We start from the raw sequence: 18,903 nt of genomic DNA on the forward strand, positions 1-18,903 counted from the left end.
GAGACCACATCCAGCCCTCCAGATGTTTTAATCCGGTCCTTGAGCTCCTGCCAGGGAGTGGGGTTGGGAGCTTGCCCCACAGCGCGCAACTCCTGGAAGCAGCGGCATGTACCTCCTCCGGCTCCTACACATAGGGGCAGCCAGGGGGCTCCGCACACTGCCCCCACCCCAACCAACAGGGTGGTGCGCACTGCCTGGCCGCGCCTCCGCATAGGAGCCGGAGAGGGGACATGCTGTTGGCTCTGGGAGCTGCTTGAGGTAAGCACCGCCCGGAGCCTGCACCCATGACCCTCTCCCATGCCCCACCTCTTGCCTTCCGAATCCCTCAGTCCCAGCCCGGAGCACCCTCCTGCACCCGCAACCCCTCATTCCCAGCCCCACCCCAGAGCCCAATTCCCCCACCCCAACCTCCAATTTTGTGAGCATTCATGGCCCACCATACAATTTCCATACCCAGATGTTGCCCTCGGGCCAAAAAGTTTGCCCATCTCTGCCCTGGCACAAGGGCTGTGATAGTTTGCCTAGCCAAGCAGAAGCTGTAGGATTGCAATGACTTTCTTATCTCAGAGTTTTCACATTAAAATGCACACGCTGTGCAATTTTTGTTACAGAATACAATATAGTACTTCATGACGCTATTAAAATAGGCCTGTCTTATTGCTGACGTATTTTAACAATTTGATTCTGTTCTTTCACACTTCTCATTATTGCAAAAGCAGACAATACATGAGATGCTACGAGCAAAAAATGACCCATGCTGAGGTTAGACTTAAAATCAAAATTACTAACATGCACATTAAAGGATAAATGTACATGCTTTTAAATTAACTTGAAGTTAGGTGGATATAATCACATGGTTATCTTAAATATATGATTATTTAAATTATTCAGTGTGTATGACATTCATCCCTGTTCAAGGTCCTATATATTACTGCATTAAGAGAAAAGTTGAACAGTTATTGCGTGTGTACGTGTAAAACCATGGGTTCCATGTCTGCCTCCAGAATGAATTGATTTAATTTGGATTCCCCTACCCTTCAACTGCCAGCCTAGGAAACTTGTGGCATATCAGCTACTGTCATGCAGTGAGGTGCAGAAGCACATCACTCCAGCTGCGGCTACCAGAGGCATTGTTCCCCTAGCAAGGTGTAGGCCAGAATAGCCCATGCTTACACCCTTTTGCAGGGTGCAACTGTGATCCCGCTGCCCAACTGCGCTGGTTGGTGCATGCAGAGCCATGTCCATTGCCCCATCTTTCACCCTCACCATTGTCATAGCTAGGGTCATGAGCTCAGAGTGCAGGGGAACAAAGGCTGCTGGGAAGGTTTTTTTTACATCCTGGGTGCACTTACATGGGGGAGTCACGACATAGCTGAAATTTAGAACACAACTTGAGTTTCAATACCTTCTGCGTCTTCCTTGTGTCCCATGATGGTAAAAGGACTCAGCTTGCTCTGCTGTAGTTGTGTTGGCTCTGTAGGACTAACAGGCATGAAACCAAACACTTGCTGTAGACATTCAAGCAAGTAGCTCTAACTCTGAATATGTGCAGGAGCAGATCTGGTGAGTGAGAAGCTGATGTATTTCCTGCCATTCCTTAGAATAGAACCACATGTACACGATTGGGATAGTGTCTTACTGCTAGATATGGGTCACTCTATCAGGCTGGTCTGGATGGATTATGCAATTGAACTATGTCCTTACAGCACTTCTACACTAACTGTAGATGCTGCATGAAATCGATGCAGATGCCTGGTGGCCTTTTGAAGGAGGAGTATTTTGGAGGGCGGAGGAGAAGGGAAATCCAAACAGCCAATTTCTTATATTAGTTCTTTATCGATCATAGCTGTGGAAAGGGGCCTGTTGAAGAATTCTCACGTTTCTCTAAGATGCATGGCTTGTTTGTTCAGTCATAGGTAGAGCAACATGAAGGGGGCTATGTCATTTTAGCCACTTAGGATTGGTTTGCAGAAAACATCGCGGTCTGTGCTGGCTCCCATCCAGCATGCTGCTGGCTAAACATGTCTCTCCGCTTCTCTCTCTACTCTCAGCTGATTGACCAGAATCCTGTTCAGCCAGTTTTTCAATCTGGCATTCAAACACTCTCCCTCATTCTCCTCCTTCAAGAACAGTCTTGGCTTCAGAGAGGTTAAGTACAAAGCAGCTTGTTTGCCACAGAACTTATTTTTGTTCAACTTTTATTTCAAAGTTGAACCACTAAATGATTTTCCAATGCATGAAATGATTAAAGCACCACCGAAGTGACTGGCCCTGCACAATGCACACTACAAAGATGCTCTCAACACTCTGAGCAGCTTACAATCTAAAAAGACAAAGACTGGCTGTGTGAAAATGCCCTGAGAGACCCAGATGATGATGATGTAATCATAGTCATTTTATAATAGTGGGGTGCTGGAACTATTTGTATAGAGGGGGGGCTGAGAGCCCTGGAACCAAACTGTAAACCCTACTTCAAGCCAGGGGGTGCTGCCACACCCCCAGTATCCCTTGTTCCAGCACCTATGGGTGTCAGCATGTTGCCGACAGACACTAGTGTTTGTGAGGCTTGAGGGAGAAGTGAGTTTCAAGGAGGGATCTTGACATGCAAGGCACATACCCTCTCAGTTAAAATGAAGGCGTGCCAGCTATATGGGGCATCGTGAAATATAGTGTAAAGATGAGTGAGAGGAGAGAGAGGTGAGGTGGTTTTCATTACTGGAGCCAAGGACACAAGGGGAAAGTGGTAAGAGAAGCAGAAGTCAGCATTTTAATTGGAAGCCTGAACTTCTTTGCCTTTTATTTCAGTGTGGTTTGATAACCATTTCTACATTGATGTGCTCCAACTTCATCTGAAAAGACTTGTCCATAACGGTTTCCTTGGAGCCATGTCGTTCCCTACATGAGTCTTTGGTAACAAGAGTTGGGATTGAGTTACGGTGACCAGATGTCCTGATTTTTATAGGGACAGTCCTGATATTTGGGGCTTTTTTTTATATAGTCACCAATTACCCCCCACCCCCGGTCCCGATTTTTCACACTTGCTATCTGGTCACCCTAGATTGAGCTATGCAGTTCATATTCAAACTTCCCAGACCTTGGTGCCTGTTATGGGTGGAGGATAAGGCTCTACTACCTTTTGCTGCTACTCTAACAGTTGCTTAATGTCTCCATTAAATTAGTCTTTTAATCTGATAACTGTCAACTTTCCACATGAGGCAATTTTTTAGCTGGTACATTATAAACCTATGTTACAGTGGCGGATTTAGAGTTAGTGGGGCCCTGTGCGCAGCTTCGTTTTCGGGTCCCCCCTACCCCTCGGGACCAAGCCAAGAAAAAGAACATTCTCTCTTGTCTCCCCCCTGTTTTTCATTCATTTTTCCTTCATCCTCTTCCTATATTATAAGTAATGGGAAGTAAAATAAAATGAGGTACCTTGATTGGGGCAGGGGGTTGGGGTGCAGGAAAGGGCATGGGGGTCAGGCTCTGGGAGGGAGTTTGGTTGCTGGGTGCGGGCTCTGGGCTGGGGCAGGAGGCTGGAGTGTGGGATGGGGTGCAGGGGCTGGCACTTACTTCGGGCGATGCAGCTCCCAAAGCAACTGGCACACAGCATCACCCCCGGCAGCAGTTCCTAGGCCGGAGGTGCCAGGAGGTCTCCATGTGCTGCTGCCTGCAGGCGCTGCCCCCGCAGCTCCCATTGGCTGCAATTCCTGGCCAATGGGAGCTGTGAAGTCGGTGCTCAGGGCAGGGGCAGCGCATGGAGAGATGACACCCCCTCCCCGGGGCCACAGGAACATGCTGGCCACTTCCTGGAGCAGCGCGGTGTGGAGGGAGGCAGAGCAGGCAGAGAGCTGCCTTAGCCCTGCTGCTGGCACATCTCTGTGCACCTCTTGTGGCGTGGGTGGCAGCAGGTCTCCGTGCGCTGCCCAGGGTGGGGGGCAGCACGCAGAGCCACCTCCCTCTCACCAGGGTCATGCAGAGACATGCCAGCAGCTGGCCGCTTCTGGGAGCGGCGTGGGGCCACCGGCCATGGCATGCAGCCAGCCTGCCTGCCTGAGCCCTGCTGTGCCGCTGGCCGGGACTCAGGGGCAGATTGTCAGAAGAGATTTGTCCTGCATTTTGGGGGTCCCCCTGTCGTTGGGCCACCACATGGTTTGTTGCATGGTAAATCCACTCCTGCTCTGTTAATTAGGGTGGGTGATTTTATCAACATATCTCTAGCAGTACACACTGGTGCTGCGACACTAAATGTCACTGTTAATGTTTATAAAGGTGCAGTGTAAACACCCTGTAATTGTTTTAGAAAAACAACTCTCCACGGATTTGGTTCAACCCATTTTGCAAATACCGCCTCTACTCCCTCCCGTATCCCGTCTGCTCATCTAGTATTGGGCTCAGCTGTCACTCTATATTAACCACTCCTCATTCTTAGTCAGAGACCCTTCTCCTTTAAGGCTCCTGCCACATGAAATCGCTGTCCTGCATCTGTCTCCTTCACCAACTCTCCATTAGATTTAAAATATCTCCTGCTTGCACTTCTTTTGTATGGACTCTGTGCATCTTCGGAAGCATCAGGAACAAAGCTCATTGTTGGTGTCCTTTCATTGAGAATCTGTAGTTAAACCCTACAGCTATTTCTAGTCCTCCCCCTTTTTTTGTGCAAATATTTGTTCGCCTTTTATTGTATCTATCACAGAAAATAGCTACAGCAAAACAGTAAGGCGCTGCATCTAATGAAAAAACAGACAGCTCCCCACTTTCCATTATTACAGGGAGGCTCTTTGCTTCTGGGCTGTGGATGTGGCAGTCTCCAGAGCTGCACCTCTGAGGGGCTTCCACCCCTCTGGAATTTGCTTGTCTTGCTGGTGTTTATATTGCAGTTGAGGTATTTTGAGCACTCTTAGATCTTAATCTCTGGGTTTTATGCAGTGGCTGAAAGTCTTCCTTAAACAATAACCTGCTGTGTTGTTTCATGTTCTTCAGACCTTTGACTCTCATCTGCTCTGAACACGAATTCTTAAACGGCAGGCTAAATATTTTAGGAGAAGACCATCCTTCTGAGCCCGGTTAAATTTTTGTGCGTGTATGAGGGTAGACAGAGGGACTATTGTGCAAACTTCTTCAAAAGAAAATGTTTATTTTGTTTGAAATTTTACAATGAAGAAATATCACTTTTTACAATGAAAAATCTTTAATTTTGAAAATTTTATTTTACATTTTTTTTTACTTCTTGTGGTGATGGTGGCGGTGGTTGTTTTTATTGTGAGAGAGTTATTTCTATTTTGTTCCTATGAAGAAAAAAATAGTGATGGGTGTGGGCGGAAATGTTCTCTCTTTCACATTTTTTTTTTTAAATATGAAAATTGAAAGACAGTAACATTTACCCTTTGCTCCCGCCCCCCCTCCAGTGTGTGTGGAGAAAAGCAACACTTACCTTTTTTTACTCTTTGCCCCCAACCTTCATGGGAAAAGGGGAAAAAGTGAGAAATCTAACAGTATCTTTCCCAAACTTACCTTCTCATCCTTTTTCCCTCTTTTTTTTTTTATACTGCAAAAGTGTGGGGGTGGGGGTGAGATCTTTTTTCACTTTCTAATCTTAAACAGCAACAAAGAATCCTGTGGCACCTTATGAGAGAACAGACGTTTCTGCAGCATGAGCTTCAGTGAATGATCTGAACTTCTTCTCTTCTTGAAGATGAGTGACACTTCTACAACTCATGCTCTCTATGTTATACTAGGTCTATAAGGCTATGCAGACTAAGATTTACAGATCTAGACTAACTTAATCTTAAACAGTTCCTCCACCTTTTTATTTTATTTTATTGATTGATTGATTTTCCTTGGAGGGGAAGAGGGAGTAATTTTTTTTCCTCAAAAGAAATTGGAAATTGTTTTTCAAAATAATTTTTTCCCTTTTGTCAAATGAAATGTTTTTTGGTGGAAGTTTCATTTGGAAAAAAAAACAAAACCTGCTTTTGTAACATAACCTTTTAACTGGTTAACCTTTTGTTGATTTGATTGCTTTAATGGATAGTGAGACTGTGCTATTGGTGCAAAATGTGACAGAACCTTTGGTTCATTTCTTTCCTGGCGTAAATTTCATTCAGCCCTACCTGAATGTGGAATTCAACTGAACACCAGTGAATATTGGGAGTGGGGAAGGGAAGGGCAGGGCAGAGTTTTTAGAATCTTCAGGCCAGTTGTAATTCCTTGTTCAAAATGTGTGCAAATTTTGCATACAATTTGCTTGTGCAGTTACCATTGTGGCAAGCAAAGTGAGCTCAGTACATGCATTTTCACAGGACCGTGTCTTCGTGTGTGTGTGTGTGTGTGTGTGCACGCGCAACACCTAACAAAATGGAACCCTGATCTTTACTTGGGCCTTTGGGCATTGCTATTAAAAAAAACTAAATAACTTGGTTTGTGTGTAAATTGTGGTACTAAGAGATGTACTTGCACATGGAAAATGTCTGAAACGCTGGCCCTAAAACCTTTAAACTGCAGTGTCCAGTGGTTGCCATGGATTAGTAAATGCTTAAGATAGATAATGTGCCGGGTGGGAATGAAAATCTGGGTATTGATGCTGAATAGCCTTTGTAGACCGTGGCACAAAGATACATGCCTCAAAACAGTTGTGACAGTTCATGAGACAATTATGTTTGTTGACTTGAGTAGGTTTCGCAGGCTGAGAGATTCTGTGCAGTTTGCTAGACAGAATCTTACTAAGCAGATCAGTTCATATTTTGGGAGGGGATTCAGATTAGTCTTGAAGCACAGAGTTTGTCTTCTCAAGACCATATGTTGCATGTACGTGCCTTCTGTGCTACAGTAGCTTTTGCCCCAATGAACTCTTACCCCTGGATCTCTTTCTGTGGTCACAGAATGAATCAAATGTTCGCTGTGCCATGCTACACACCTATAAAACAAACTGTAGAAGAGTACAGCATCTCCGGTCGTATTTGTTTGTTAAAGGGGAGGAAGTTTATCATTTTGCTCGTTTCAGTAGTATGCGTGCATGAAAGGTAAGTAATTTGAGGCTACTACTGTGGCAGCTATCTTGCTGAAGTAGCAATTTTAGGTCAAAGTAGCATGTCAAGGATGGAAACGTGTACTTTTTTTGGCATGAGAACCAAATCCCCTTCAAACTCAATCCCCCAGTTGGATTGGTGTGATTATTTTTTTTTGTTTTGTTTTAATGAAAGGGATTAAAGAGTCAATTTTGAGTTCCCGGATGCCATCTCCACATGGTGCCTAGATACTATAGTAATGAGCACGAATGTATCCTGGATGAGAGAAGTGCTAGGAGGGAGAAAAGCATCATTAGTGACCTGGCTGCTTTGCTAGGAACCTGCCATTGCATAGTTTATGGGTATGTGGAAGTACTTAATCTTCTTCCTTTGCCTCTAATGATCCATCTGTGCAAGAGAGACTTGGACAGGGCAGAATACTGGAATCTTGAGTCTGCTGGAGAGTAGGGGCGAACTGAGAGGAGACTGGGAAGGGTGCAGGCCTGCCTGCCTAGAGCGCCTGCAAGGGGAAGGAAATGAGGGAAAGGAATGTTTGCAGACTTGTCTCCTTCCTTCCTCCCAGGACGCAGCCCACTTTAGTTATTACTAGAGGCTTCCACAAACTCCTCTTCCTGTGTCCCTCCTATTCCTTCCCCAGAGGAGATGTGTGGATTAGGAGAGGTGCTCTGCAGCAGCAGCCTCTGGAAAAAAGCCGGTGAGACCTGGGGGAGAGGAAGACTATGAAAGCCAGCATGGGGGATGAAAAGCTTTTCCTGTGGCTGACTCATACCAGTTAGGGTTACCATTCATTTGCGTTTTCCAGGATATTGCCTCTCTCTTGAGCCGCCATCCTCTCTGTGGGTGGATTTTTCAAATAACAGGAAATGTCCAGGGTTTTTGCAGAGCAAAGGCTGCAGCTCCAGAAATAGCCCCAATTGGTTGGCTTCCTGATCGTTCCCTCCCCTGCATCGGCAGCTGGATTGGTCCATTCACCTGCAGCTACAGCTGCAGGCTCCCAGCCTTGGGGAGGGGGTCCCGCAGGGAAGCACTGATTGACAGCTGTCACTGTATCCTGGGCTTGCGCCAGCCCCCCTACCACTGTGACAGTGAGTGGCACTGACACTGCCCCCCACCTCCAGTGAGTAACCCCACTGCAGGTACCCCCTTTACCTCCCCTAACTGTACCTCTCCTCCAGCTCCCCATTCCCCACAGTGTCCTCTTTTCGGAAACCTGAAATATGGTAACCCTATTACCCCTTTCTTCAATAAGGCTCAGTGGCTCTGACTTTGCCCTGTGCTGGGCACTCAGAGGAGAAGTGTCTGTCTCTCTCTTTTTTCTGATAGTCTCTTGGCAACACATCCCGACATATATAGAGCAAAATTCAGCCCTGACATAAGCTGGTGAAACGCTCATAGAAACTGATGGAAGTTGCACCCATTCAAACCTGAACCTCTAATCTGTGCACAGAAGTAGCCCTCATGTTAATCTGGAACACCTTTATATTAACAACCTGCCCCTTCCTTCCAGTTCACTTTCAACATTGCTGCAAAGCTCACCTGTCTCAAATTAATTAAAACATTTAAAAAAAAAAGTTTATTACCAAAAATCGGACCTAATGAGGGTGCTACAAAAAGTACTCTGCCTTAACCACTCATATCCTCTGGGCTTGTCTCTCCTTGTTGCGTCTTAAAGCCTGATGCTACAACACTTGGTCACCTCGTTGATCTCATGTGACTAATTGCTTGTGTGATAGCTGCAGAATCAAGCCTTTAAGCTGTAACGGCTGAAGAGCAGAGGCAGATTGTGGATCTGTATAGTGCCATGTATGCTTGTCTAAATGAATAGGTGCAGCAATAGTGCAAAGATAACCACTATTCTAAAAAGCAAACTGCAAGGAAAAGCCATTACTGAAAGAAACGTGTGGATGCTGAATCATGCTATTAATTATTGTTTTGTTTGTGGTACAATGCAACCCCCTCCCTGCAAGAATGTATGCATGGGGGGGCAATTTAAACTAATTATGTTTGTCCCCTTGAAAATTATCTCTGCTTATCAAATCAGTAAATAGCTTGTTAGTTATGGTAATCCCTATATCAAGGCCTCTAGCACTGATATAGATTGATCAAAAGGATAGAAATTTATGTACAAGGATGGAAAATAACAGTTTAACAATCCAGAAATTAGGGGCAAACAATCCTTTTCCTAGTGAGGCTCAACACTGTTAGCCTGAAAAGATGGGATAGCTTTGTGTTAATGTTTACTGTACCATATCACTAACATTCTTTTGCCTTTGCATAGACTCTTACAAATTCATTACTCAAGACATCAGACCTCAATTTGTTTGGTTTTGATTAGCATGCAGTTGTTAAAATACCAATAAACCCTAAAGAGTAGCATCCTAGCTCTTGGGGTTTTTTTTGATTAAGCTTAAAAACAAAATAAAACTTGGGTCCAGTTTAGTTCTAGAAGTGGTGTTGCAAAATCAGTGTTGTGCTTGGTCTAATATTCTCTTGCTTTCAACAGAAAACTGATAGTAAGGAGTCCAAATGTTTGAACCCTACTGTTACAATGACAGCTTCCAACAATTTTAACTCCTGCTGAAATGCCTGCTTTCTGGTTTTAGGGCGGGATTTGTCCTTGTGGTATAAATCTCTGTCCTGTAATTGCCTAATAGCTGTCTGTCTGCCCTTCAGATAACGGGAGCCCCATTCTCTTCTATCAGTTGTGATCTTTCAAAGATTATCATTGTGTTTAATTTCCTTTTTATCTTTGGAAATACATTTGGTAAATAAAATTTATAAAGCAGTAAGATGGACTGACAAGCTGAACCATCAATAAAAATGAACTTTACCACTTTATTTTTAGTTTAGCCAGCTGATCTCCAGTGATTTGAAGTTATTGGGAAGAAGCTCTTACACACTCTGCACAGATGGCCAGTTGCTCATTCGGCAGGTCCTCCACCCAGAAGCATCCAAAAAGGTATGAGAGCAGAGCTTGGTGTGGAAGAAAGACAGTCCTCTATTTCAAATCAACAAAGAAAATATCCTGCATGTTACTCATACCCCTGAGAGACACAATGCTATTCCGGGAAGTAAGATGTTTCAGTAAAGTCATGGAAAAAATCTTAAAAGAGAGAATGGTTCCGGAGCATGAGGCCGATGGCAACTGGGATAGATTACAGCATGGATGATTTTTAAGGAGGTAGATCAAACCAAAACCACTCCTTCTTTGAGAGAGTAGAAGAGATTTTTAGACAAGGGAAATGCGGTGGATCTCATATATCTGGATTTTCAGTAAGGCGTTTGATACGGTAAAAAATTAAGAAATTATGGAAAAAATGGAGATCGATGAAAAAAAAAAAGAGGTGTGGATAAGGATAAGGAAAAGGGGAGAGGGGGTAGGGAAGGGGGGGAAGGGGGGGGGTGGAGGGTTAGGGGGGAGGTTCCTCAGTTCCTCAAGTTTGGGTTTTTTTTCCGATTTTTCAATCATTTGGAACCAAGAGTAGAGTGGGCTGATAAAGTTTGCGGGATGACACCAAGTGGGGGTATTGTCAAATTCGAAAGAGATCGATATTCTCTCAGGAGAGATTTGGATGACCTTGTAACTGGGAGTATTAGTAACAGGATGAAATTCAATAGTGAGAAGTGTAAGGTTATGCATTTAGGGATGTCTAAGAACTTTAGTTATTATAAGCTGGGGGGGCACCAGTTGGAAAGAGAGAGAGGAGAGGAGGACCTAGGTCCTGGTTGATGATCAAGATGACTATATGAGTAGGCAATGTGTGTGGTTAAAAAAAAAAGCTGCGGTCTTGGGTGGCATTAGTAGTTATTTCTAGTAGGGAAGGGGAGGTGCTAGTCCCCGTTATATATATATAAGTGAGTGAGACCACATTTGGTGTGTTATTGTGTGGTTTTTGTCTTTTTGTTTAAGAAGGATGAATTCAAACTAGAACAAAGAAGAAGAAGGAAATAGAGGAATGAATGGAGGAAGGAACTTTTTTCGTATGAGAGGAGCTTAGAGCTTTTTTTTTGTTTTGAGACCAAAAGAAGGATGAGAGAGGATGATTACATATATACTATATCATAGAGAATAGGAGGAGGGGAAGGAAGAATTATTTCAGCTCAGTGCTAATGCTAACGACGAGGCGACGGATATAAACTGTCAGTCAGAAAATTAGGCTCAGGGCTTAGAACCAGGGGAGTTGAACAGGTTCACAGAATACTGGAACTGGAACAGTGGGGTGGGGTGAAGGAAGGGGATGGTATGAGGATAACGGGGGCTTAGTCAATAGGTCAATTATGCCTGGTATGATGTAACCCTTTTCCAGAGAGAGGGGGAGAGAGAGTCTGCCGCATGCTCGCGGGGGGTTCAGCCGCCATATTTGGGGGGGGGGAAGGAATTTTCCCAGGGGAAGATTGGCTAGGCCCTGGAGTTTTTTCTTCCCTCCGAAGCATGGGGCAGGGTTCACTTGGCTAAGGAGGGTATTTTTATGATTCTATGATTCTATTGGTGGCCCCTGTAGCTAAGAAAATAGTGGCGTTGACTGACTCTAGGAAGAGTCTGCTTCTTGGCTGGGAGGATGGTGGCTATAATAATGGGGCGCCAAAGGCGTGGAGTGTAAAAGCAGAAAAAATATGGAAAGGCAGTAGATTAAAAGGACTCTTCATCCCTTCTACCTATTTCTGTCTCCCTCCCCGCAAAATTCTGGAGACAGAACAACTGTTCCTACCAGATTGAGGGATGGGCCTCACTCAGTTGTGAGGTTTCTTCCCTCCCCGCTCCCCAACATATTTTTGCATCATCTTCAAACATTATTAAAACCTCTTTACAACCCTCAGACCCTGGCTTTTGTAACTTCTCCATAGGGCAGTGGTCTCCAAAGTGGGGTGCGCAGCAGGAGGAGCGCCGCCAGAGCAGCGCTGCTGCTCCCCTCCCTCCCCCGCCCCTGGAGGTTTGGCCGGGAGTCCGAGCAGCTTTTTGCTTTGACAGTTCGGCCAGGAGCAGGGGGTGCATGCTCAAAAAATTTTTACTGATGGGGTGCGTGATCAAAAAAGTTTGGTGACCACTGCAATAGGGTTCTCATGACTTTCCTTAATGATTCAATCCTAACAAAGGTGAGTGCTATTTTGCTTGGATTAAAATCAAACTTCACAAAGCACTAGCAGAGAAAGAGACTGCTGAAATAGACCTGGATTACCACCTGTCCACTTAGCTTGTTTATTTGTAGGAAGGGAGGAATAATGTTTAATGCAGCACTTATTTCCAGAAATCTGTTTTATCCTATATTGGACAAAGTGATTGGAAAGTATTTTCTATACTATTACAATTTTCCTTTTTCTTTTCTTAATTTTTTTTTTTTAACATTTTAACCTGTGGTGCTTAGCTTTTGGAGTCCTCTTGCTTTTGGCAAGAGCACAGAAGAAAAAGATACAATATCCTAAATGGAAACCTTAATATAACAGCACCACTCAGTTTTTAAAACTAGTAACTGTTTTGCATGGACTTACATCTGGGAAGCTATCCTGATTTGCTACTCTAGGAGCGTATATCCTTGCAGTCAGTGACACCAACTATTAGAAGTTGGTGATAAGAGAATTAAATTGCAGGGCTATAATCAGAGAGGGAAAGAGTAGATCTGGTATAAAATAAAAATTTATGATAAACTGTGGCCAGGTAAGGTCCTTGTTCAACCCCAAAAAACCCTAATTGTCCTTTGCTGGGATGTGACATTCATAATGTTAATTTACTTTCTCCCTTCCTTCCTTGTAGAACTTCCTGCTGTCAGACTGCTTTTATTCATTTTATGATCTACGCAAGGAGTTTCACACGTGCTACCCCAATTCAGCCCCCGTGAAGGATCAAACTATCAAATCCATGGCAGAGTGTATCCTTTTGATGTCACTTCTAAACCATAATTCTCCGTGCAATTGTTTATAGTTTTCATCCCACTAAATTAATTGGAAGCTGGTTTTAAAAATTCATCTCTCTATATAGAGCTGAATGAAGATAGTGTTGCAATCTTCAGCTGTTAACATATTTTTTTCACATTTAGTCTTCTGTCTAGTAATGAGATTTAGAATGAGTTCGGTACACTTACAGGGTTTTTTAATTCTTTGAGATATTGACACAAACTTCGCCTTATAAGAAAATGCTTATCTAGCACTTGAGTAAAATGATCTTCTCTAGAACTGAGCACCTGAAGATACATGTCCAAGTACATTAGTACTTGCAGTTGGTAATAGTTCTGAGTGTCTGACCAGAGGGAGGCTAATGTAAAAAAAAAACCAACCTTACACTGAGGGAGGAATTTTGTGGTCCAGATGAATACAGCAAAAGATCAGGTGTGTTTATCAGGGATAGTAGGAACGACTCCCAGTTTTGTAAACGTAGGCTGAGATGATGTCAGCTATCAGTAGTTTTCAGAATGTTGACCAATAAAGTGAATATTAACCAGTTTAAGAGCAGAGTGACACACATGCAGCGGTCACATGTCGCTGTTAAAGTTGATCTAATTGGATTGTCAGTTTTGTGTTGACAATAGCAAAGCCTTATAACTTGTTGACAAATGATTGTGAAATCCTTTTTATTTTCTTTGACTCGCTGTATAGATATAGGCTTAGAGACAGATGAAACAGAGGAGGACTTTGGTGTATGGCAAGTGAAAACCATGGTGGCTATTATTTTCAGCATGCTTTCTGAAACCTGCAGTAAGTGGGATATTTGTATGGGATTCTCTTGGGACGAGGCAAAATATCTTATTAAATTGTCAAGGGCATTTTCACTGCTGCTGAAATAGCTGTTGTTCAGGACTATATTTTAACTTAATCTCTTATTAGTTGCAGATTGCAGATTTACTGACCCTGAAACTGTGAAATACAAGTATGAAACAGGTCCCTGGTAAGTGCCTTTGTTGCTGCAGTTTTTAGCTGATGTGGGTTTTAGCTACACTAGGAACATTTTGCAAACATTTTCCATCATTGCTAACCAGTTCAGCCCCACTGGTGGTAGTAATGTTGGGAAGCCCCAGTGTAGACCGGTTGCCACTGATATCTTAATCACTGTCATCTAGCCCTGCTCTGAGTATGTGCAATTGTTATAGTGCATAAAATGCTGGTGGTCCATATACACTAGTGATGGACAAGACTAACATCAGTGGAGCTGAAACCGTTTAGTCAGTAGAAGATAAATATTTAGAAACTGTCTTTAGCATGGACAGGGATAGTATCTTGTACACACTAAACCAATATAATCTGTCATGCAGTATACCATTTTCTTTCTTTCAGTACAGAGGGATGGTAAAAAGGAGCAATTGTATTGTACACTGTATTGCAAACTGTCTTACAAACTGCAGTTGAAGCTAATGTAAGGAACAGAAGATAATTTGAGGGATTCTGGGACCTTAGTAGAAGGGAGCCTTTGCACTCTTATGGCAAAAAGAGTGAGAGAGAGCTGCGGGATATGTAAATGCTGATTACTTTCTGTCCAGTCAGAGACTGTTTAGAAATCTCCTACAGATTCTCTGACCTCTGTGGATTGCTGCTTTCACTCAAACTTCTGAACAAAAGTTGTTGATTAGCGGTGATATAAATTGCACCTTGGCTCTTTCTCACTTTAGTTGCCGGTATCATTAGCAATGTGCATTTAGGTTCATATAATGCCCTATTGTGTGGTGTACTGTGTATATTAATGAGTGGGTATTCAGCATCTGGTGTGGATAATTCACAGGTGACCAGGAAATTATTTTTCTCTTTCTCTCTGCTGAAAATTATTTTTCTCTTTCTCTCACTTTATATCTCGACAAACTGTTCCTAAATTAATGTAATTCCTTCATTTTCCTCTAAGAGGAATTAAGCTTTTGTCTCTTTGTGCTATTCTAAATTGTGGCTTGGGGGGAGAAAAGGTGGAGATCTAAAATGTGTTTTGCTTTTGAAAGAAATTGCAGTAACCAGGTGTTCTGCTGTCTAAAACCTGTTTGATCAAACTTATCATTAGTGATGGTGTGCAAACCATCTTCCAAAGGATTGTTGACCCTAAATCACCTCTAATAATCCCATAAATCTATTTCAATTCCCTGCAGACTTGTTACTGTACGTTTTGGCTATTGAAAACAAAAATACAACACCTTTTTGAGTGATGGGATGGCCTCACAGCATATTTCAAGGTCTTATATAGGTATTATTCATAGTAGCTTGCTTCTCATTTCAGTCAAGAAAGGGAATGATTAGAAAAATCCCAACAGCAAATATCCCAGTGGTTTTAAGACATTCTCTGTGATCCATGTGCTTAATTAATACTTACAATGAAATTTGGTAGTAATAGTGTAAAAGAAAACTTGGATTAATTACCTTGAATTTTACTATTCTCTTTTTCTGCAGTAGTAAATCTGAAGCAGTAGACAGCGAAACAGTAATACGTGCTAGAGGTTTGCCTTGGCAGTCTTCAGATCAAGATATTGCCCGTTTTTTCAAAGGACTCAATATTGCCAAGTAAGAGTGCTACATCCAGTCTAATGCTGTGTTGCTTTGTTTTTATCATCAGCCTTTATTTTGTAAAGGAAGTGCTAACCCTGTGTGGTCTTCCTCATCCGTGCAGTTCACAAAATTCAGGAAAGGTTCCAATAAAAGATTTTTGACCCACCTTTACTAATTTGTTCTTTCTAGTGTGCACTAATTAGTACAAACTTGGCGCTATTACCAGCCATCATGTTCGGCAAGACACAATCCCTCTGTGTCCGGTTTTGTCATTGATGAAATAGATATGGGGTAGGCAACCTATGGCACGCATGCCGAAGGCGGCACGCGAGCTGATTTTCAATGGCACTCTCACTGCCCAGGTTCTGGCCACTGGTCCAGGGGGCTCTGCATTTTAATTTAATTTTAAATGAAGCTTCTTAAACATTTTAAAAACCTTATTTACTTTACATACAAAATAGTTTAGTTATATATTAGACTTATAGAAACAGACCTTCTAAAAACATTACAATGTATTACTGTCACGTGAAATCTTAAATTAGAGTGAATAAATGAAGACTCGGCATACCACTTCTGAAAGGTTGCCAACCCCTGAAATAGATTATTCCTCACACAGGACTTGTGGTAAAGTGAGGAACTGATCTAGGTTTTCTGACTCCTTAAGGTTTTAGCCTTTAACCAAAATACCCATCTTCACCCTCCTCATAAAACTATGAAGCCAACGAAGCATTTCTTGAACAAGTAAATGAAGAGGGGAGATTTCTTTCATTAGAACATGTACCACAAATTCACTTGTTGCTATCACTACGGGTACAAGCTCTGAGTTGCAGTAGTCAGGGTTCAGTCAAAGATTAATATGAGCTAATTGGGGAAGAATTAATTTGGGGCTAATGTTTCAGGATTCTAGTCTAGCTCTTAAGAAGAATGGGCTCAGAAGCCCACAAGTATTGTTTGGAAGAAATGTTTGTATAATTGTAACTCGCAGATATGCTAATTTAGCATAGCTTCCAACTGATATCTAATTTACATATTTAGAGATGACTATATATACTTCATTATGCAGGGGTACCAGCATATTTCCATTTGAAAAAGTGAGGGAAATTCCCAGACAAAACACAGTAAGCTGGATGAGGGAGTTGGTTGTAAATATATATCAGTTAGAAGGCAGAAAAATTTTGAACCTTTTTATTAATGATGATAAAGACTAGAACGCCAGGAAGTGATACATTAAAACAAAATTTAAGAAGGGGAAAAATTGGAAAGGTCTAGAAATGCAGAGCCAAGGTACCCAGAACAACCTTTTCTTTGGTTCTGCAGCACCTCCTTACTTTCATCTTCCAGTTGGTATACTCTTACCTAGTTTGTAAGGTGTGATTTTTCCATTAATAAGTTAACAAAGCTCTAAATAAGTTTTCCTAAAGATTTTGAAATCTTTTTACATTTGGGAAACCTATTCTATTTCTACAGTTTGAATATGAAAGGTAGTAAACCTACAGTATTAGTTTGATACAGAGGTTTAATAGAGATTGAATGTACAATTTAATGCACTGTGGCAGTCATTAGAATGCCCTACAGTACATGAGATTTCTATTCGGAGGCTTATACATAGATAACACAGCTGTGTGTTTAACAATATTTCTCTATTGAGAAGTACATGGCTTTGGGGAACAGTATAAAGTAATTGCCCCAATATGTTGTGTGAAGTTTTTGTTTTTATTTTTATTTATTTATTTATTTTTAAATAGATGAAGGGGGCCAAGTCAGTTGATTTTAAAATGTTCTGGTTGGTTGTTCCTGGGCTATAGCTACCAGGATCAGAATTGAAGTTGTTTGGGTGTACCGTAACTCTATATTTATACATTATTCTCTAAATTTTGCAAGTTTATTTGTTTAACTTGAATTTTTTTGGCTTTTTAACTTCCATATTCTTTCAAAGATTTTTCCTAAGTTACCAATATGAATTTACAATTCTAAATCCACCTTTTCAGTTCTTTGTGAATTTACTTCACTTTTTAACTGTACATCAAGCATTTCTGCCTGTGGGAAGCACTGTAAAGTATTGATGGTATGGTGTGGTAAAACACTTGCCTCACTAATCTACCAAAGAAGTGGATTATATAGCAGAGCCATTTTTTTGTTTTGTTTTTGTTTAAATGATTTTTGGGTCAATAAATGTTGTTAGAGCCTGTACTTTCAAAGTTTTTCCACTTTCTTAAAGCCTGGCCTCTGTATTTTCCTGCTGAATAAAAGAGTGGGGAATTATGTCAATGATGTATTATAAGGCATTGATGATTCAATCTTAGCTTTTACTTTGGGTTCTTGCTTTTTCAGAGGTGGTGTTGCCCTTTGCCTGAATGCTCAAGGAAGGCGAAATGGGGAAGCCCTAGTGCGATTTGTCAACCCTGAACAGAGAGATTTGGCATTGGAAAGACATAAGCATCACATGGGTAGCAGATACATTGAGGTAAAGAACTACAGCATGACAACATATCAGCCCCACTATGCTGGGAATGCAGCCAGTTTTAAACTAGTGCAGAAGGTTATCCCCCAGTGCAATACTGTGCTCTACAGACTTATTATATAACTAGAGGGGAATTGTCTTTCACTAACTTTGGGTTGGATATTCAAAGGAGACTAAGGGAGTTAGGCACCCAACTCCTATTGACGGTCACTGGGAGCTGAACCTCTGCCCTCACTAGCTGTTTCTGGAAATCCTATCCTTCATTTGAGTTTTAAAAGTTACTTTTGTTGGTTGTTTAAAAAATGAGACATTCTGAAGTTTTACAGGGCTCTGGAAAATGTTACTTTTCAATTTAGTACTGATCATTGAACGTTTTTCTGTTTGTTTAAATATAACCATTTTCTTGGTATTAGGTTTACAAAGCAACTGGAGAAGAATTTTTAAAGATTGCTGGAGGTGAGTAATTTTAAGATTAAACCTATTTACTAAAGTGTAATGTTTACTTCTACTCTTCAGGTGGGTGAGAACATAAAGGACTAATAAGTGACTTTTTCTCTTTGCACTTCAGAAGTTCATAGGGTCAAATACCGGGTGCTTCTCAGCACAAGTAGACAGACGCGCGCTAGCTCTGCTTGAGCTGGTGCACTAAACTTAGCAGTGTGGCCATAGACGCTCAGGTGGCAGCTCAGGCTAGTCACACAAGTACAAACCCACTCAACTTCCGGGGTTTGTAGTTGGGTGGCTAGCCTGAGCTGCCCCCTCTGCTGCCGCACTTACACTGCTATTTTTAGTGCTCTAGCTTTAGCAGAGCTTGTGTGTGTGTGTGTATGTGTGTCTCTCTCTCTCTCTCTTTCCCCCAACCCCCGACGCTGTATACACACCCTTAGAGGGAGAAGAGAAACCTCAGTTGTTTCTGCTGTGGGCGATTCCTTGTATCTTGTATAAGCTCTTGGTTCTCGCTAATGC

The 18,903-nt window shown here is 42.2% G+C and overlaps 1 protein-coding gene across 11 annotated transcripts in view; it reads left to right on the forward strand.

Annotated features, from left to right (window-relative positions):
• Positions 1-18,903, forward strand: part of ESRP2 (epithelial splicing regulatory protein 2) — a 67,616-nt gene that overhangs the window by 23,482 nt on the left and 25,231 nt on the right. For all 11 annotated transcript variants that reach the window (XR_005589118.1, XM_039503851.1, XM_039503858.1 and 8 more), the window contains 7 exons: positions 9,871-9,984; positions 12,775-12,889; positions 13,614-13,712; positions 13,842-13,902; positions 15,381-15,491; positions 17,808-17,940; positions 18,351-18,393. Coding sequence is in view for 10 of the 11 variants with exons in the window: in XM_039503851.1 (XP_039359785.1) it covers positions 9,871-9,984; positions 12,775-12,889; positions 13,614-13,712; positions 13,842-13,902; positions 15,381-15,491; positions 17,808-17,940; positions 18,351-18,393 (676 nt within the window). In the remaining variant the exon portion in view is untranslated. The remainder of the gene's footprint in view (positions 1-9,870; positions 9,985-12,774; positions 12,890-13,613; positions 13,713-13,841; positions 13,903-15,380; positions 15,492-17,807; positions 17,941-18,350; positions 18,394-18,903) is intronic.

Source organism: Mauremys reevesii, linkage group 16, assembly GCF_016161935.1.
Source record: "Mauremys reevesii isolate NIE-2019 linkage group 16, ASM1616193v1, whole genome shotgun sequence".
Taxonomy (NCBI): domain Eukaryota; kingdom Metazoa; phylum Chordata; order Testudines; family Geoemydidae; genus Mauremys; species Mauremys reevesii.